This window comes from Lichenostomus cassidix, unplaced genomic scaffold (assembly GCF_008360975.1).
Source record: "Lichenostomus cassidix isolate B80296 unplaced genomic scaffold, HeHo_3.0 HiC_scaffold_885, whole genome shotgun sequence".
Lineage (NCBI taxonomy): Eukaryota > Metazoa > Chordata > Aves > Passeriformes > Meliphagidae > Lichenostomus > Lichenostomus cassidix.
The window spans coordinates 49,224-69,938 of NW_028147996.1; the positions used below are offsets into that span (position 1 = coordinate 49,224).

The window sequence follows — 20,715 nt, forward strand, 5'->3', positions numbered from 1 at the left end:
TGGTTTGGACTGGGGAGGGACTGGGGACAAACTGGGATGAACTGGGAGCAACTGGGAAGGAGTTAGAGGGGAAAAAAGGGGGGGAAAAGGGAAAAATAGGCAAAAAAATGAGGAAAGGGGATTTGGTTTATACTGGTTTGGACTGGTTTGGACTGGTTTGTACTGGTTTGGACTGGGGAGGGACTGGGACAAACTGGGATAAACTGGGAACAACTGGGATGAACTGGGAGGGAGGGGAAAAAAGCAAAAAAAAGGAGGGAAAAGGCCAAAAAAAAGGAGAAAAAAGGGATTGGAGGTGACTGGTTTATACTGGTTTGGACTGGGAGGGACTGGGGAGGGACTGGGGACAAACTGGGATGAACTGGGAGCAACTGGGATGAACTGGGAGGGAGTTAGAGGGGAAAAAAGGAGAAAAAATGAAAAAAAAAGGGGGAAAAAAGGGGAAAAATGGGGGGAAATGGGGGAAAAGGGAATTAGGGGTTACTGGTTTATACTGGTTTGGGACTGGGGAGGGACTGGGGACAAACTGGGATGAACTGGGAGCAACTGGGATGAACTGGGAGGGAGTTAGAGGGAGAAAAAAGGAGAAAAAATGAAAAAAAAAGGGGGAGAATGGATGAGAAGGGGATTGGGGGTTACTGGTTTATACTGGTTTGGGACTGGGAGGGACTGGGATGGGACTGGGATAAACTGGGGACAAACTGGGATGAACTGGGATAAACTGGGATAAACTGGGAGCAACTGGGAGGGAGTTAGAGGGGAAAAAAGGAGAAAAAATGATTAAAAAAAAGGGAAAAATGGATGAAAAGGGGATTGGGGGTTACTGGTTTGGGACTGGTTTATACTGGTTTGGACTGGGGAGGGACTGGGGAGGGACTGGGAGCAACTGGGATGAACTGGGATAAACTGGGAGGGAGTTAGAGGGAGAAAAAGGGGGAAAAATGCAAAAAAAAGGGAAAAAAAGGGGAAAAATTGGGGGGAAATGGGGGAAAAGGGAATTGGGGGTTACTGGTTGTCTTGGATTGATGATATGATAATCCTTTATCCCCTATTGTTGGCTTATATGCCCAAGAAAGAAAAAAATGTGTGGTCCTGTCTCTTTAACTGCACCCAGCCGCAGAGAGAAACGCGGGTTGTTTTGAAAACATTTTCTCCAAGCCTTGCTCCGGGGGAGGATTCGTCGCCCGGCAGAGACTTCGTGCTGGACGGGGGTCGGAGTGAGCTCTGTTCCCGTTTTTTCCATTCTTCTTCTTTTTCCTCGTTTGGACCCCTTCTCTTCGATCTGCTTTGCCACCCGGAGACCCAGGAGGGCCAGAGGACAGCAGAGCTCTCCAGGGAGCTCCACCCGGCCCCGGGTGGGGGGCGAGGAGGAGAGGGACTGCGTCTGAGAAAAGGACTTTTTTTTTTATCAGGTTGAATAACTGCCTTTCACCTTGTTTTTCCCCTTCCCCTGTGCCTTGTAGGGCACTCTGCGTGGTTTTGTTAAATAAATAGTTTTTTCTTCACTTTCATCTGAGAGGTTCTGTTGTGGGTGGGGGAGGGGGTGTCGGGGCCCTTCGCTCTCGGAGGAGAGAGTCTTATCATTAACCCGGGACATATTTGGCGCCCAACGTGGGGCCTTGATTACTTGTTCTACACCTTTTGTGGGGTTAGAGAAAGTGAAGAAAAAACCCTAATAATTGCATTCTGGTTTTAATCGCTTGGTATTGAATTACAGCCATCAGTAGTCACTATGCTGTTTGATGGGAGGTTGTTTGATGTAATACTGTCTGTTTGGCACATAGGTTTGTTTCCCTACCAACAGGTAAGGGCAATCCTGTCCCTAATGTATAATTTCCACCAATCAGGGACACGACTCCGGCTTGTTATAGTAATGTGTGTGATACTGACGATCTGTAAGAAGGTATGGGAAACAGTTAAAGATGTACATGCTCTGTTAGTTTCCTCCTCTAGGTTTAGTAACCTGTTTTGGAGTTTTGTTAGTAATATTACCCAACCTGTTAGAGAAGTAGAGGGTGAAGCTTCCTGGCTCCTCACCCATCTCTTTCCCTTTAAAACTGGTATATCAGCTTTTGAGAATATTCAGTTTCCCCTGGATGTTAAAGAGACCATTAACTTGGTAGTACAGGTGCTTTACCTAGGAGTTTCCGTGTATATGATGTTCAGTGTTACCAGAATGAGGGCTGAGAAGTCCAGAGGGGCTGAGCAGGAGCAGGCACCTAATCCAGATGTGAGGAAATTTGAATGGTGTGGAGTATGGGAGGACATAGGTAAAACTTTAAAGAAATTCTCTGATCCAATAGACTGGGAATTTCCCCCTGGACAAATCCCAAGACCAGCTGAGGTAGGGAAGTATCTGAAAGAGAAGTGCAGAGACAACTGCAGTGCAATATGTTGGGCCCTGGCATATGCTTATCGTACACTGTCAGATATTATAGAACAGGAAGTAAGGGAGCCTAAGCCAATGGCAGTTGCTCCCATTACAAGGAGCAGGAAAGCCCAATTTAAGACTGATCGCCCAGATGACAGTGGGGAGGGACCCTCAAGGCCAGCGACTGAGTCAGAGGTCATTGTTGAATCCATGAATGTGAGAGACCTTCACAGCCTAAGAAAAGATTATGTCCAACGAGATGATGAATCTGTGATTAGTTGGTTAGTCCGTCTTTGGGATGCCGCAGGCGATGTTACACTTCTAGATGCTACTGAGGCAAGGCATTTAGGGACTGTGTCACGTGACCCAGATATCAACCAAACTATACGAGATGGGCCTGACTGCAGCAGCCTCTGGAGACGAGCTATCAGAGCTGCGAGGGACAGATACCTACATCCCGACGATCTCTATTCGCAACAAACCCAGTGGAGAACCATAGAACAAGGGATTCAACGCTTGAGAGAAATGGCAGTGGTAGAAATTGTCTTCCCAGAGGACATAGCAAACCCAGATCCGATTATAGACCCAGATAGGATAGAATGTACACCTGTGATGTGGCTGAAACTCCTAAAGCTTGGGCCATCAGGGTATGCTTCTGCTTTAGCCATTATGAAGCAAGATGACGGGCATGAGACTGTGCGTGATATGACAAGGAAACTCCGAGCGTATGCAGATGTCGTGCATAGCCCAATGAATGCACGAATCTCAGCTGTGGAAACAAATCTGCAGAAACTAGAAAATAAGATAGAGAAGAATCATGAGAAACTCAGTAAAGAGATTAAAGACAGCCTTCTCCAAATCTCAGCAGTACAGACCAGAGGTTCTGCTACCCCCCGCAGACGCTCCTCAGCTATGAGAACTGGATATATCCCTCGACATGAGTTGTGGTATTTCCTGTGTGACAGTGGAGAAAACATGAACAGGTGGGATGGACAACCCACTGCTGTCCTGGCACGACGAGTGCGTGAATTGAAGGAGGGCAAGACTCAGAGAAGGAACTCCACCAGAAGGGAAGTAGCTCTACTCAATATGTCTGATTCCGTTGAAGGAACCTCTAACACAAATACCCACCAAGGTTAGAGGGGCCCTGCCTCTAGCCAGGTAGAGGCCAGGGAAAACCGAATTTTTTGGACAGTGTGGATTCGGTGGCCTGGCACATCAGAGCCACAAGAATACGAGGCTTTAGTTGACACTGGTGCACAATGCACGATAATCCCATCGAGACATGTGGGGACAGAACCTATTTCTATTTCCGGCGTTACAGGAGGATCACAAGACTTGACCCTCGTGAAAGCTGAGGTGAGCCTGACTGGAAAAGAGTGGAAAGAACATTCCATTGTGACTGGCCCAGAGGCTCCATGTATTTTGGGTATAGACTTCCTCCGAAATGGATATTTCAAAGACCCAAAGGGACTCAAGTGGGCATTTGGGATAGCTGCTGTGGAGACAGAGGGCATAAAACAATTGAACACCTTGCCTGGACTGTCAGAGAACCCATCTGCAGTAGGACTCCTGAAAGGGGAAGAGCAACAAGTACCAATTGCAATCTCGATTGTGCACCGCCGACAGTACCGGACAACTCGTGATGCCGTGATTCCCATTCACAAACTAATCCGTGAGCTGGAGAGCCAAGGGGTGGTCAGCAGGACCCATTCATCCTTTAACAGCCCCATCTGGCCTGTGCGAAAATCTGAAGGAGAATGGAGATTGACTGTGGACTATCGTGCCTTGAATGAGGTGACTCCACCTCTGAGTGCTGCTGTGCCAGACATGCTGGAGCTCCAGTATGAGCTAGAGTCCAAGGCAGCAAAGGGGTATGCTACTATTGACATTGCAAATGCATTTTTCTCCATTCCTCTGGCAGCAGAGTGCAGACCTCAGTTTGCTTTCACCTGGAGGGGCGTGCAGTACACCTGGAACCGATTGCCCCAGGGGTGGAAACACAGTCCCACCATCTGCCATGGACTGATCCAGGCTGCACTAGAAAAGGGTGTGGCTCCAGAACATTTGCAATACATTGATGACATCATTGTGTGGGGGGACACAGCAGAAGAAGTATTTGAGAAAGGAAAGGAAGTAATCCAGATTCTCCTGGAAGCCGGTTTCGCTATAAAAAAGAGCAAAGTCAAAGGGCCTGCCAAAGAGATCCAGTTCCTAGGAGTGAAGTGGCAAGATGGACGGCGTCAGATTCCTACTGAGGTTATCAATAAAATCATCACAATGTCCCCCCAACCAACAAGAAGGAGACGCAAGCTTTCCTAGGTGCCATAGGCTTTTGGAGAATGCACATCCCTGAGTACAGCCAGATCGTGAGTCCTCTCTACCTCATAACCCGCAAGAAGAACGATTTCCATTGGGGCCCTGAACAGCAGCAAGCCTTCACCCAGATCAAGCAGGAGATTGCTCATGAAGTAGCCCTTGGCCCAGTCAGGACAGGGCCAGAAGTAAAGAATGTGCTTTACTCTGCAGCTGGGAGCCATGGCCTGTCCTGGAGCCTTTGGCAGAAGGTGCCTGGTGAGACTCGAGGCCGACCACTGGGATTTTGGAGCCGAAGTTACAGAGGGTCTGAAGCCAACTACACCCCAACAGAGAAAGAAATCCTAGCAGCATACGAAGGAGTCCAAGCTGCCTCAGAGGTAATTGGCACAGAAGCACAACTCCTCCTGGCACCTCGACTACCGGTGCTGGGGTGGATGTTTAAAGCAGAGGTTCCCTCTACTCATCATGCCACCAATGGCACATGGAGTAAATGGATTGCCCTTATCACACAGCGCGCCCGTATGGGAAATCTGAATCGCCCTGGGATTTTGGAAATAATTACAAATTGGCCTGAAGGTGAAAATTTTAGTCTGACTGAGGAAGAGGAGCTGGAACAGGTGACCCGTGCAGAGGAAGCCCCACCATACAACCAACTGCCAGCAGATGAAACACGCTATGCTCTTTTCACTGATGGTTCCTGTCGTCTTGTAGGGACAAAAAGAAAATGGAAAGCAGCTGTGTGGAGCCCCACACGACGGGTTGCAGAAGCTAGGGAAGAAGAGGGGGGATCGAGCCAATTCGCTGAGCTCAAAGCCGTTCAGTAAGCCCTGGACATTGCTGAAAGAGAGAAATGGCCAAAGCTCTACCTTTATACTGATTCATGGATGGTAGCCAATGCTCTGTGGGGTTGGCTGGAAAAGTGGAAGAAGGCTGGTTGGCAGCGTAGGGGAAAACCAGTTTGGGCAGCTGAAGAGTGGAAAGACATTGCTAGCGGGGCAGAGAGACTACCTGTGAAGGTCCGCCATGTAGACGCCCATGTCCCCAAGAGTCGAGCTAATGAGGAACACCGAAACAACGAACAGGTAGATCAGGCTGCAAAGATAAAGGTGTCCCAGGTAGACTGGGATTGGCAGCATAAAGGAGATTTATTCCTAGCTCGATGGGCCCATGATGCCTCAGGCCATCAGGGCAGAGATGCCACCTATAAGTGGGCACGAGACCGAGGGGTGGATCTAACCATGGACTGCATCTCTCAAGTTATCCATGACTGTGAAACATGTGCTGCTATCAAGCAAGCCAAGCGGGTGAAACCCCTGTGGTATGGTGGAAGGTGGTCAAAATATAAGTATGGAGAGGCCTGGCAGATTGATTACATCACACTGCCTCAAACCCGCCATGGCAAGCGCTATGAGCTCACAATGGTAGAAGCCACCACTGGGTGGCTGGAAACCTACCCTGTGCCTCATGCCACTGCTCGTAACACCATCCTGGGCCTTGAGAACCAAGTCCTGTGGAGGCATGGTACCCCTGAGAGAATTGAGTCAGATAACTGAACTCATTTTAAAAATAGCCTCATAAACAACTGGGCTAGAGACCATGGCATTGAGTGGGTGTACCACATTCCCTATCATGCACCAGCCGCTGGCAAAGTGGAACGGTATAATGGATTGTTAAAAACCACCCTAAAGGCATTGGGTGGGGGAACTTATAAGAATTGGGAGCGACATTTAGCAGAGGCCACCTGGTTAGTCAATACCCGAGGCTCCATCAACCGAGCAGGTCCTGCCCAATCTGAGCTTCTACATACAGTGGATGGAGATAAGGTCCCAGCAGTACATGCCAGAGGCTTGTTAGGGAAAACTGTCTGGATTGATTCTGCCTCACATAAAGACAAACCCATCCTTGGGGTTGTCTTTGCTCAGGGACCAGGGTGTACTTGGTGGATAATGCAGGAAGATGGAAAAACACAATGTGTCCCTCAGGGAAATTTAATTTTGGGTGAAGGCCACATGTAAGGTTGGGATGGCAACATACCACCGTTCACCATTCGTGACATTATTTGTACATAGTTATGTGTATATATGTATATATGTATATATGTATATATGTATATATGTATATATGTATATATGTATATATGTGTATATATATATGTGTGTGTTTGAAGTTGGAAGATGTTAAGGTGGGCCTTAAGCCAACGCTATGGAATAAGGGGTGGAATGTCTTGGATTGATGATATGATAATCCTTTATCCCCTATTGTTGGCTTATATGCCCAAGAAAGAAAAAAATGTGTGGTCCTGTCTCTTTAACTGCACCCAGCCGCAGAGAGAAACGCGGGTTTTTTTGAAAACATTTTCCCCAAGCCTCGCTCCGGGGGAGGATTCGTCGCTCGGCAGAGACTGCGTGCTGGACGGGGGTCGGAGTGAGCTCTGTTCCCGTTTTTTCCATTCTTCTTCTTTTTCCTCGTTTGGACCCCTTCTCTTCGATCTGCTTTGCCACCCGGAGACCCAGGAGGGCCAGAGGACAGCAGAGCTCTCCAGGGAGCTCCACCCGGCCCCGGGTGGGGGGCGAGGAGGAGAGGGACTGCGTCTGAGAAAAGGACTTTTTTTTTATCAGGTTGAATAACTGCCTTTCACCTTGTTTTTCCCCTTCCCCTGTGCCTTGTAGGGCACTCTGCGTGGTTTTGTTAAATAAATAGTTTTTTCTTCACTTTCATCTAAGAGGTTCTGTTGTGGGTGGGGGAGGGGGTGTCGGGGCCCTTCGCTCTCGGAGGAGAGAGAGTCTTATCATTAACCCGGGACACTGGTTTATACTGGTTTGGACTGGGGAGGGATTGGGGAGGGACTGGGATAAACTGGGATAAACTGGGACAAACTGGGAGCAACTGGGAGGGAGTTAGAAGGGGAAAGAAGCAAAAAAAAGGGGGAAAAAGGCAAAAAATGGGGGAAAATGGGGGAAAAGGGGATTGAGGGTTACTGGTTTATACTGGTTTGGACTGGTTTGGACTGGAATGGACTGGGAAGGGACTGGGGACAAACTGGGACAAACTGGGACAAACTGGGAGCAACTGGGATAAACTGGGATAAACTGGGAGGGAGTTAGAGGGGAAAAAAGCAAAAAAAAAGGAGGGAAAAGGCAAAAAAAGGCCAAAAAAGGGGAAAAGGGATTGGAGGTGACTGGTTTATACTGGTGTATACTGGTTTATACTGGTTTGGACTGGTTTGGACTGGGATGGACTGGGGAGGGATTGAGGCCAAACTGGGATAAACTGGGAGGGAGAAAAAGGGGAAAAAAGGCAAAAAAAATGCAAAAAAAAAGAGCAAAATTAAAGCAAAAAAGGCGAAAGGGGATTGGATTTCTACTGGTTTATACTGGTTTATACTGGTGTGGTACTGGGGAGGGATTGGGGAGGGATTGGGGACAAACTGGGATAAACTGGGATGAACTGGGATGAACTGGGAGGAAGTTAAAGGAGGAAAAGGGGAAAAAAAAGGGGAAAAAAGGCAAAAAAAATGCAAAAAAAGAGCAAAATTAAAGCAAAAAAAGGGAAACAGGATTGGATTTCTACTGGTTTATACTGGTTTATACTGGTTTGTACTGGTTTGGTACTGGGGAGGGATTGGGGACAAACTGGGATAAACTGGGATAAACTGGGAGGGAGTTAAAGGGGAAAAAAAAGGGGAAAAAAGGGGATTTGGGGTGATTTTTTGGGGTTTTTTGGGGTATTTTAGGGATAATTTTGAGATTTTATTTTTGGGTGAATTTGGAGCTTTTTGGGGATTTTTTGGGGTGATTTTGGGAAGATTTTTTGGATATTTTTAGGATATTTTGGGGCTATTTTTGGGATAGCTTGAGGATATTTTTGCAGTGATTTTGGGATATTTTTCAGATATTTTTGGGGTAATTTTGGGTGATTTTGGGCCATTTTTGGGGTTTTTTTGGGGTGATTTGGGGTATTTTGGGGATATTTTCGGAATATTTTTTGGCCATTTTTTGGATATTTTTAGGTTATTTTTGGTCCATTTCTGGGGTGATTTTTGGGTTGATTTTTGGGCTACTTTTGGGTTATTTTTGGGCCATTTTTGGGTTTTTTCCGGGGTGATTTGGGGTATTTAGGGGCTATTTTTGGGTTGATTTTTGGGCTACTTTTGGGTATTTTTTGGGCCATTTTTGGGTTTTTTTCGGGTGATTTGGGGTATTTTGGGCTATTTTTGGGGATATTTTGGGGATTTTTTTGGGGCTATTTTTGGGTTATTTTTGTTCCATTTTTGGGGTGATTTTTGGGCTATTTTTGGGCTGGTTTTAGGTTATTTTTGAGGTGACTTTTGGGCTACTTTGGGGATATTTTTTGGGATATTTTTGGGCTATTTTTGGGGATATTTTAGGGATATTTTTGGTCCATTTCTGGGGTGATTTTTGGGTTGATTTTTGGGCTATTTTGGGGTTATTTTTGGGCCATTTTTGGGGTTTTTTCGGGGTGATTTGGGGTATTTTGGGGCTATTTTTGCCATATTTTTGGGTTGATTTTTGGGATATTTTTGGGGCTATTTTGAGGCTATTTCTGGAGTGATTTTAGGTTATTTTTGGGCTATTTCTGGGGTTTTTTTGGGTGATTTGGGTTATTTTGAGGCTATTTTTGGGCTATTTTGGGGATTTTTTGGGGCTATTTTTGGGTTATTTTTGGTCCATTTCTGGGGTGATTTTTGGGTGATTTTTGGGTGATTTTTGGACTACTTTTGAGTTGGTTTTAGGTTATTTTTGGGCTACTTTGGGGATATTTTTTGGGATATTTTTGGGCTATTTTTGGGGTGATTTTAGGTTATTTTTGGTCCATTTCTGGGGTGATTTTTGGTCCATTTTTGGGCTAGTTTGGGGTGATTTTAGGTTATTTTTGGGGTGATTTTGGTGTGATTTTTGGTCCATCTTTGGGGTGATTTTAGGTTATTTTGGGGGTGGTTTTGGGGCTATTTTGGGGTGATTTTTGGGGTGATTTTGGGGCTATTTTAGGGGCTATTTTAGGGGTGATTTTTGGGGTGATTTGGGGTGATTTTTGGGCTATTTTTGTCCCATTTTTGGGGTGATTTTGGGTTATTTTTGGGGTGATTTTGGGGCTATTTTTGGTCCATTTCTGGGGTGATTTTAGGCTATTTTTGGGGTGATTTTAGGTTATTTTAGGGGTGATTTTGGGTTATTTTTGGGGCAATTCGGGGTGATTTTTGGGGTGATTTTTGGGTGATTTTTGGGGTGATTTTGGGCTATTTTGGGGTGATTTTGGGCTATTTTGGGGTGATTTTGGGGTGCTCTCTCACTCACAGCTGCAGCTCTCTGCTCTGCTCTCTCTTGGCCAGCTGCTTTTCTCTCTCTTTCACCAAAGCCTCTTGTTTGGCTTTCATGTCGTTGAGAGTCACCAGCCCTGGGGACAGCAGGGGACAGCAGGGGACATTAATGGGGATATTGGGGACAACAGGGGACAGCAGGGGACAGCAGGGGACATTTGGGACATTGAGATCATTGGTGACAGCAGGGGACAGCAATGGGGACATTGGGGACATTGAGGTGTTTGGGACAATTTGGGGACATTGGGGATGTTAATGGGGACATTGGGGACATTGATGGGGATTTGGGGACAATGGGAACATTGGGTATATTTTGGGATATTGGGGACATTGAGGTCATTTGGGACATTTGGGGATATTGGAGATTTGGGGACATTGGGGAGAATTTGGGACATTTTGGGACATTGGGGACATTGAGGTCATTGACACTTTGGGGACATTGGGGACATTTGGGGACATTGAGTACATTAATGGGGATTTGGGGACATCGAGGAGAATTTGGGATATTTTGGGACATTGAGGTCATTTGGGGACACTTTGGGGACACCAAGGACATCCACCGAGTGTCCCAAGCAGGGAGGATTTCGGAGAAATTTGGAGAAGAATTTGGGGCAAATTTTGGGAGGATTTGGGGAGATTTGGGGGAAGATTTTGGGTGGATTTGGGGAGAATTTTGGGGGAATTTGGGGAGGATTTGGAAAGGATTTTTGGGCAGATTTTGGGTGGATTTGGGGAGAATTTTGGGGAAAATTTTGGGCACATTTAGGAGATATTTTGGGGTGGATTTTGGGTGGATTTGGGGGGAATTTAGGGTGGATTTGGGGCAAATTTTGGGGTGGATTTGGGATGGATTTGGTAAAGATCAGGGAGGATTTAGTGGGGATTTGGGCTAAATTTGGGGGGATTTGGGACAAATTTTGGGGGATTTGGGGAGGATTTTTGAGTGGATTTGGAGGGATTTTGGGGGAGATTTGGGGCAGATTTTGGGGTGATTTCAGGTGGATTTGGGGTAAATTTTGGGGATGATTTTGGGGTGGATTTGATTGGGATTTGGAGCAGATTTGGAGCAGATTTGAACTAGATTTTGGGGTGAATTTGGGCAAATTTTAGGGCAAATTTGGGGAGATTTTGGGGATAATTTGGAGCAGATTTAGGGTGGGTTTTGGAACAGATTTGGAACAGATTTTGGAGTAAATTTGGGGCCAATTTGGGGTGGATTTTGGGGCAGATTTGGGGAGGATTTTGGGGAAGATTTCGGGGAGATTTGGGGATGATTTTGAGGTAGATTTTGGGCAAATTTGGGGTAGATTTTGGGATGGATTTGGGGATAAATTTGGGCAGATTTTGGGATGGATTTTGGAGATTTGGGGCAGATTTTGGGGTGGAATTGGGGAAGATTTTGGGGTGAATTTGGAGCAGATTTTAGGTCAAATTTGGGGTAGATTTGAGAGTGGATTTGAGGAGATTTGGGGCAGATTTTGGAGTAGATTTGGGGCAAATTTTGGGATGATTTGATGGGGATTTGGAGCAGATTTGGGGTGGATTTTGGGTGGATTTGGGGAGAATTTTGGGGTGACTTGTGGGGCAGAATTTGGGGCAAATTTGGGTGGATTTGGGGAAGATTTGGGCAAATTTTGGGGAAGATTTGGGCAGATTTTGAATGGATTTGGAACAGATTTTGGAGTAAATTTGGAGCCAATTTGGGGCAAATTTGGGGTGGATTTTGGGGAAGATTTCGGGGAGATCTGGGGATGACTTAAGGGGTAGATTTTGGGGTGACTTTGGGGCACATTTTGGGTGAATTTGGGCACATTTCGGGTAGATTTTGGGGTGAATTTGGGCAGATTTTGGATAGATTTTGGGTGATTTTCGGCAGATTTTGGGGTGAATTTGGGTGAATTTGGGCACATTTTGAAGAGATTTTGGGTAGATTTGGGGCAGATTTTGGGTGATTTTCAGCAGATTTTGGGTGATTTTGGGCAGATTTTGTGATGAATTTGGGCAGATTTTGGGGTGCATTTTGGGGTGAATTTGGGCACATTTTGGATAGATTTTGGGTGAATTTGGGCAGATTTTGGGGTGAATTTGGGCAGACTTTGGGCACATTTTGGGGTGATTTTGGGCAGACTTTGAGGTGATTTTGGGGTGAATTTTGGGGAGAATTTAGGCAGATTTTGAAGTGAATTTGGGCAGATTTTGGGGTGATTTTGAGGTGATTTTGGGGTGTTTTTGGGCAGATTTTGAGGTGATTTTGGGCAGATTTTGAGGTGATTTTGGAGTGAATTTGGGCAGATTTTGAGGTGATTTTGGGCAGGTTTTGAGGTGATTTTGAGGTGATTTTGAGGTGATTTTGGGGTGATTTTGGCTCCCCTGGCTCACCCACAGTGCTGGATTTCAGCTCAGCCTCCACAGCATCATAATGAGCTGAAAATTTCTTATCAATGTTGGATTTCATGATGTTCTCCTAAAAATTGGGAAATTGGGGAGTTAGGGGAACCCAAAAAACCACCCAGGGACCCCAAAAATCCCTCTGAGACCCCAAAAAACCTCCCTGGGAACCCCAAAAACCCACCTAGGCCCCCAAAAAAATCCCAAAAATCCTGAAACCCCAAAAAAATCACCCCCAGGACCCCAAAGAAAACCACACAGGACCCCAAAAAAAATCTTCTAAAACCCTGAAATCCCATAAAAACCACCCTGGGACCTCAAAAAAATCCCCCAAAATCGTGAAACCTGAAAACAAATCCCACCTATGAACTCCAAAAAACCATCTGGGACCCCAAAAAACCCATCCAGGAGCCCCAAATCCTCCCTGGGACCCCCAAAAAATTCTCCTAAAACCCTGAAACCCCAAAAAAATCCACCCAGAACCCCCAGAAAAATCCCCTAAAACCCTGAGACCCCAAAATAATCTCCCCAAACTCCTGAAATCCCCAAAAAAACCCACTGGGACCCCAAAAAAATCCCACAAAATCCTGAAACCTCAAAAAATCCACCCAGGAGACCCAAAAACCTCCTTGGGACCCCAAAAAAAAGCCCCTAAAACCCTGAGACCCCAAAAAAATCCCCCCAGGACCCCAAAAAAAGTTCCCCAAAACCTTGAGACCCCAAAATAATCACCTCAAAATGCTGAACCCCCAAAAAATCCCATCCAGGATCCCCCAAAAAATCCCCTAAAACGCTGAGATCCCAAAATTATCTCCCCAAACTCCTGAAATCCCAAAAAAAACACACTCAGGACCTCCCAAAACCCCACTGGGACCCCAAAAAACCATCCAAGACACCCAAAAAAACCTCCCTGGGACCCCAAAAAAATCCCACAAAATCCTAAAACCTCAAAAAATCTCACCCAGGAGATCCCAAAAAAAAAATTCCCCAAAACCCTGAGACCCCAAAAAACTACACAGAACCCCCAGAAAAAAACCCCTAAAAGCCTGAGACCCCAAAATAATCTCCCCAAAATCCTGAAACCCCCAAAAAAACCACATCCAGGACCCCAAAAAACCCACCTGGGACCCCAAAAAATCCCATCCAGGACTCCCAAAAAAGCCCCAAAACCCCTAAGACCCTAAAATAATCTCCCCAAAATGCTGAAACCCCAAAAAAATCCCATCCAGGAGCCTCAAATCTGAGAGAATCCTGAGACCCCAAAAGCAGCAGATCACCCCAAAAGAAGCCCAGGAGCCCCAAAATCCTCCCCAGAGTTTGGGAATTCCCTGAGATCTGGGAAGCTGAAATTTCCCCTAAAATCTCAGGACCCCAAAATCCCCCAGGAGCCCCAAAGTGCCCCAAAAAAACCCCAAATCCTCAGGAATCCCCCAGATTTGGGGATCCCCAAAACCCCCAGAGCTGTGAACCCCAAAACCCCCAAACCCCAGCAGCCCCAAAATCCCAAAACAACCCAAAAAACCCCAAAATCCCAAAGTGCCCCAAAAACCCCAAAATGCCCCAAAAACCTCAAAAACCCCAAAGTGCCCCAAAAACCCCAAAATGCCCGAAATGCCTCAATAAACCCCAAAATCCCCAAAATGCCCCAAAAACCCCAAAATGCCCCAAAAACCTCAAAAACCCCAAAGTGCCCCAAAAACCCCAAAATCCCAAAGTGCCCCAAGAAACCCCAAATCCCCCAAATCCCCAAACTGACCCAATAAACCCCAAAACCCCCAAATCCCTGGGACCCCCAAAAACCCCAAAGTGCCTCAATAAACCCCAAAACCCCCAAAGCTCCTCAAACCCCAAACACCCCCAAAACCCCCAAATCGCCCCAAACCTGGAGACCCCAAATCCCAAATCCCCAAAGAGCCTCAATAAACCCCAAAATCCCCAAATCCCTGGAATCCCAAAATCCCAGGAGCCCCAAATTCCCAGGAAATCCCCCAAAAAACCCCAAAAGTCACCAAACCCCAGGAATCCCTCCAGACCTGGAGATCCCCAAAGTGACCCAAAAAACCCCAAATTCCCAATAAACCCCAAATTCCCAATAAACCCCAAATTCCCAAGAAACCCCAAATTCCCAATAAAGCCCAAGAAACCCCAAATTCCCCAGGAGCCCCGAATTCCCCACAGACCCCAAACCACCCCAAATCCCCCAAAGTGCCCAAAAAACCCCAAAAGCCCCAAACCTCCTCCAACCCCAGGAAGCCCCAAAACCCCCAGGAGCCCAAAATCCCCAAAATACCTCAATAAAGCCCAAAAAATCCCAATAAACCACAAGACCTCCAAACCCCAGAACCCCCAAATTCCCCCAAAACACCCCAAACCCCAAGAAACCCCAAAACCCCAAAGCTCCAAATCCCAAACACCCCAAGACCCCAGGAGCCCAAAACCCCAAAATGCCCCAATAAACACCAAAAACCCCAATAAACCCAAAACCTCCCCAAACCCCAGAACATCCCAGAGCCCCCAAACTCCCCAAAATCCCCAAACTGCCCCAATAAATCCCAAAACCCCAAAATCCCCCAAAATCCCCCCAAGCCCAAAACCTCCAAATCCTCTAAATCTCCTAAAACCCCAAAAATCCCCCAAAAGTCTCCAAATCCCCAAATCCCCAAAAACACCCAAATGCCCCAAAATCCCTAAAATCCCTTAATTTCCCCAAACCCCCAAACTTCCCCCAAACCCCCCAAATCCTCTAAATCCCCCAAAACCCCAAAATCCCAAAACCCCAAATAATACCCAAATCCCCCCAATTTCCCCAAAATCCCTAATATCCCCAAACCCCTCAAATTCCCCAAATTTCCCCCAAAACCCTCAAATCCTCTAAATCCCCCAAACACCAAAATCCCCAAAACCCCCTAAAACCCCAAAATCCTCCAAAAGTCCTCAAACGCCCCAAAATCTCCCAAAACCCCCAAATGGCCCAAAATCCCTAAAATCCCTAATTTCCCCAAAGCCCCAAAATCCTCTAAATCCCCCAAAACCTCTAAAACCCCCAAATCCCCAAAACCACCCAATTCCCCCATTTCCCCCAAAAGCCCCCAAAACCCCAAAATCCTCCAAAAGTCCTCAAACGCCCCAAAATCTCCCAAAACCCCAAATGGCCCAAAATCCCTAAAATCCCCTAATTTCCCCAAAGCCCCAAAATCCTCTAAATCCCCCAAACCTCCTAAAACCCCCAAATCCCCAAAACCACCCAATTCCCCCATTTCCCCCAAAAGCCCCCAAAACCCCAAAATCCCCCAAAGTCCTCAAACCCCCAAAATCTCCCAAAACCCCCAAATGCCCCAATTTCCCCCAAAATCCCCTGATATCCCCAAACCCCCAAAACCCTCCAAACCCCCAATTTACCTCCCAAACCCCAAATCCTCTAAATCCCCAAAACGCCCCAAAACCCCCTAAAACCCCAAAATACCCAAATCCCCCCTTTGCCCCAAAACCCCCAATTTCCCCAATTTCCCCCAAAATCCCCAAACCCCTCAAACCCCCCAAATCCCCTAAAAACCCCAAATTTCCCCCAAATTTCCCCAAATCTCACCTCCTGGATCCTCTGCCGCAGCTGCTCCATGTGTTCTCTCTGCCGCTCGCGTTTCTTCATCAGCTGCAGAGCTCTGCCCGCCTCGCTCGCCGCGCCCTTGTACTGCGCCATGGCTGAATTTTGGGGTTTTTTGGGGTTTTTTGGGGTTTTTTGGGGTTTTTAGGGTTTGCAGCTCTCCGGAGGCTCCGGGCGGAGAGAACCCGGAAGTGCGCGCGGCGCCGGAAGTGCGTCACTGCCGGGCGGGGATTGGTTGGCGGGGAGGACACGCCCACCCGGAGCGGCGAGAGGAGCGGATTGGTTCGGCCGAGGTTTGGCTCCGCCCCCTGCTCGGTGCTGATTGGTTGGGAGGTAAGTTAGCTCCGCCCACCGCGCCTGCCTTAGCTCCGCCCCCTTTAGCACCTCCCCTCTTTAGCCCCGCCCATGCTCGCTGCTGATTGGTTCAGAACAGCTTTAGCTCCGCCCCTAGTTAGCTCCGCCCCCTGCTCGCTGCTGATTGGTTCAGAACAGAGTTAGCCCCGCCCCTGGCTCGTTATTTAACTCTGCTTTAGCCGAATTAATGAGCTGAATTCCTAATTAGCTCCACCTCTCTACTCGCTGCTGATTGGCTGCAGACAGCCTTGGCTCCACCCCTTGCTGGTTGCTGATTGGCTCTGAAGAGTTAGCCCCGCCCTCACTGCTTAATTAGGCATTAGCTTAATAGTTAATTAAGCCTCGTTAGCTCCGCCTCTCTACTCGCTGCTGATTGGTTGGGAATGGAATTAGCTCCTCCCCATTGCTGGATGCTGATTGGTTCTGAAGTTAGCTCCGCCCACTGCTGTTTAATTCCTCATTAGCGCCACTCCTCTAATTGGTTCCATCCCTCATTAGCTCCTCCCCCCTGCTCGCTGCTGATTGGTTGGGAATACAGTTGGCTCCGCCCACTGCTCGATGCTGATTGGCTCTGAACTGCGTTAGCTCCGCCCACTGCTCTCTGCCCTCCTTAGCTCCACCCCCCTGCTCAATGCTGATTGGCTCCAGCCAGCGTTAGCCCCGCCCCTTGCTCATTCTTTTAATTCTGCTTTAGCCTAATGAACGAACTTAATTGCTCCTTAGCTCCGCCCCTCTGCTCGATGCTGATTGGCTGCCAACGGAGCTAGCTCCGCCCCTTCCTCGCGGTTTAATTAATGAGCGAAAGTCCTCATTAGCTCCTCTTCTCTCCTCGCGGCTGATTGGCTGGGAAGAGAATTAGCTCCGCCCCTTCCTCCCTGCTTAATTCCCCGTTAGGTTAATTAGTGATCTTAATTCCCCATTAGCTCCGCCCCCTTGCTCGCTGCTGATTGGTTCTGAAGTTAACTCCGCCCCCCTGCTCCATGCTGATTGGTTCTGAAGTTAGCTTCGCCCCCCTGCTCGATGCTGATTGGTTCTGAAGTTAGCTCCGCCCCCCCGCTCGCTGCTGATTGGCTCTGAGCCACCTTGGCCACGCCCCCTGTTAGGCCACACCCCCATTGGCGCCTCCCCATTGGCTGCACCCTGCACTAGCCCCGCCCCCATTCAGCCCCACCCACCTTGACCCCACCCCTTTGCTGACCACACCCAGTCTTAGGCTCCGCCCACCTCCTTAGCTCCACCCCCTTCCCACTGCCGCACCCTGATTGGTCCAATCCCCTCGCTTCGCCCCGCCCCCTTCCAGCGCCACGCCCCTATTGGCTCCTCCCCCAGCGAGATCCTCCGCTCTGATTGGCTCGGCTTGGCCACGCCCCCATTGACCACGCCCACTCCGTTCAGAGGTTTGAAGGGATTTTTTTAGGGTCTTTTTGGGGTTATTTACAGGGTTTTTAAAGGGTTTTTTAGGGTTTTTTAGGGTTTTTTGGGGTATTTTTGGGGTTTTTGGGTTTCCGGTTTTTATTCACACAACACAGACAATAAATAAGGGAGGGAAGGGGTGATCCCAAAATTTTTGGGGGCTGAGGGGGAGAATCTGCTGATTTTGGGGGATTTTTCCCAATTTTGGGGGGATTTTCCCTGAATTTTAGGGGATTTTTCCCTAATTCTGGGGGATTTTCCCCCAATTTCGGGGTGATTTCTCCAGGATTTTTTGGGGTATTTTAACCTGATTTTGGGAGAATTTCTCCCAGATTTTTGGGGGATTTTCCTCCAGTTTTTGGGGGAATTTCTCTCCAATTTCATGGGATTTTTTCCTCATTTTTTCAGGGATTTTGCTCCGATTTCTGGGTGATTTCTCTCCCATTTGTAGGTAATTTCTGCCCAATTTTTGAGGAATTTCTCCCAGACTTTTTGGGGGAGTTTTGCTAATTTTTTCAGGATGTTTCTCCCAAATTCTGGGCGACTTCTCTCCAATTTTTGGGGTGATTTCTGCCGTTTTTTAGGGGATTTCTCCCAGATTTTGGGGGGGAATTTCTTCCATTTCTAAAGGGATTTCTCCCAGATTTTTGGGGTTTTTCTCTCCAATTTTCAGGACTTTTCTCCCCCATTTTTAAGCAATTTCCCCTCAATGTTCAGCACATTTCTCTCCACATTTTTGGGTATTTCTCCTCAATTTTCGGGGTGTTTCTCTCCAATTTCTTCCCAGTTTTCAGGGCAATTTCTCCCTAATTTTTGGAGCAATTTCTCTCCAATTTTTTGGATCGATTTCCCCAATTTTCAGGGCAATTTCTCTCCAATTTTTGGAGCAATTTCTCTTCAAATTTTAAGCAATTTCCCCTCAATTTTCAGGGTGATTTCCCCCAAATTTCAGGCAATTTCTCCCCATTTCTCAGGATGTTTTTAGGGTGTTTTTGGGTGGATTTCCCCCAAATTTTAAGCAATTTCTCCCCAATTTTCAGGCTGCTCCACCCTGTTTTTCAGGATGGTTTTGGGTCGATTTCCCTTAATTTTCAGGACATTTCCCCCCATTTTCCAGAGCAATTTCTCCCCAAATTTCAGGGCAATTCCCCCTCATTTTTTAGGATGTTTTCAGGACGTTTTTGGGTCGATTTCCCCCATTTTTTGGGTCGATTTCCCCCAAATTTCAGAGCAACTTCTCCCCAATTTTCAGGTTGATTTCCCCCAAATTTCAGGTTATCCCCCCCCATTTCTCAGAGTATTTTTGGGTCAAATTCCCCCATTTTTTAGGTCAATTTCCCCCATTTTTTAGGTTGACTTACCCCAGTTTTTGGGGCGATTTCCCCCAAATTTCAGGCAATTTCTCCCCCATTTCTCAGGGTATTTTTGGGTCAAATTCCCCCATTTTTTAGGTCGATTTCCCCCATTTTTGGGTCAAATTCCCCCATTTTTTAGGTCAATTTGCCCCAAATTTCAGGCAATTTCTCTCCAAATTTCAGGCTACCCCCCCATTTTCCAGGGTATTTTTGGGTCAATTTCCCCCATTTTTTAGGTCGATTTTACCCATTTTTCAGGGTGATTTCCCCCAAATTTCAGGGCAATTCCCCCCCATTTCTCAGGGTATTTTTGGGTGGATTTTCCCCAATTTTGGGCAGTGTTCTCACTCCCCCAGGGGCACGGGCAGAGGTGGCCCTCGGGGATCATCAAACCCATCCATGGGCTGAAGCCCCAGCAGGACAGAAATCCCAATTTTTGGGGTGATTTCTCTCCAATTTTTCAGCAATTTCTCCCCAAATTTCAGGTTATTCCCCCCCATTTTTTCAGGGTATTTTTGGGTCAATTTCTCCCATTTTTTAGGTTAATTTCCCCCAGTTTTTAGGTTGACTTCCCCCAGTTTTTGGGGCGATTTCCCCCAAATTTCAGACAATTTCTCCCCCATTTTTCAGGATGTTTTTGGGTCAATTTCCCCCATTTTTTAGGTCAATTTCTCCCATTTTTTAGGTTGATATCCCCCATTTTTTGGGTTGATTTCCCCCATTTTTTAGGTCGATTTCCCCCATTTTTGGGTCAAATTCCCCCATTTTTTAGGTCAATTTGCCCCAAATTTCAGGCAATTTCTCTCCAAATTTCAGGCTATCGCCCCCATTTTTCAGGGTATTTTTGGGTCAAATTCCCCCATTTTTTAGGTCGATTTTACCCATTTTTTAGGTTGACTTCCCCCAGTTTTCGGGGCGATTTCCCCCAAATTTCAGGCAATTTCTCCCCCATTTTTCAGGATGTTTTTGGGTCAATTTCCCCCATTTTTTAGGTCAATTTCCCCCATTTTTTAGGTCAAATTCCCCCATTTTTCAGGGCGATCTCCCCCAAATTTCAGGGCAATTCCCCCCCAATTTTCAGGGTATTTTTGGGTGGATTTTCCTCATTTTTTGGGTGGATTTTCCCCAATTTTGGGCAGTGTTCTCACTCCCCCAGGGGCACGGGCAGAGGTGGTCCTCGAGGGTCATCAAAATGATCCAATGGGCTGCAGCCCCAGCAGGACAGAAATCCCAATTTTTGGGGTGATTTCTCTCCAATTTTTCAGCAATTTCTCCCCAAATTTCAAGTTATTCCCCCCCATTTTTTCAGGGTATTTTTGGGTCAATTTCTCCCATTTTTTAGGTCCATTTCCCCCATTTTTCAGGCTGTTCCCTCCCAATTTTCAGGTTGATTTCCCCCAAATTTCAGGCAATTTCTCCCCAAATTTCAGGTTATCCTCCCCCATTTTTCAGGATGTTTTCAGGGTATTTTTGGGTGGATTTCCCCCAATTTAGGGCAGTGTTCTCACTCCCCCAGGGGCACGGGCAGAGGTGGCCCTCGGGGATCATCGAATCGATCCATGGGCTGAAGCCCCAG

At 47.1% G+C, this 20,715-nt stretch overlaps 1 protein-coding gene and 1 long non-coding RNA gene across 2 annotated transcripts in view; one reads left to right on the plus strand and one right to left on the minus strand.

Annotated features, from left to right (window-relative positions):
• The window catches only part of LOC146420427 (protein FAM50A), a 29,761-nt gene extending 13,530 nt beyond the window's left edge, over positions 1-16,231 (minus strand). Inside the window, exons 1-3 of the mRNA XM_085048282.1 lie at positions 16,003-16,231; positions 12,408-12,492; positions 10,006-10,105 (exon numbers count right to left, since the gene is read on the minus strand). Coding sequence (XP_084904408.1) covers positions 10,006-10,105; positions 12,408-12,492; positions 16,003-16,113 — 296 coding nt within the window. The 5' untranslated portion in view covers positions 16,114-16,231. The remainder of the gene's footprint in view (positions 1-10,005; positions 10,106-12,407; positions 12,493-16,002) is intronic.
• A 3,523-nt stretch (positions 16,232-19,754) lies between these two features.
• Positions 19,755-20,466, plus strand: LOC146420428 (uncharacterized). Its single transcript, XR_014849148.1, has 4 exons — positions 19,755-19,802; positions 19,977-20,009; positions 20,099-20,131; positions 20,449-20,466. It is a non-coding gene; the product is annotated as an uncharacterized LOC146420428 (long non-coding RNA).
• Positions 20,467-20,715: the final 249 nt, after the last annotated feature.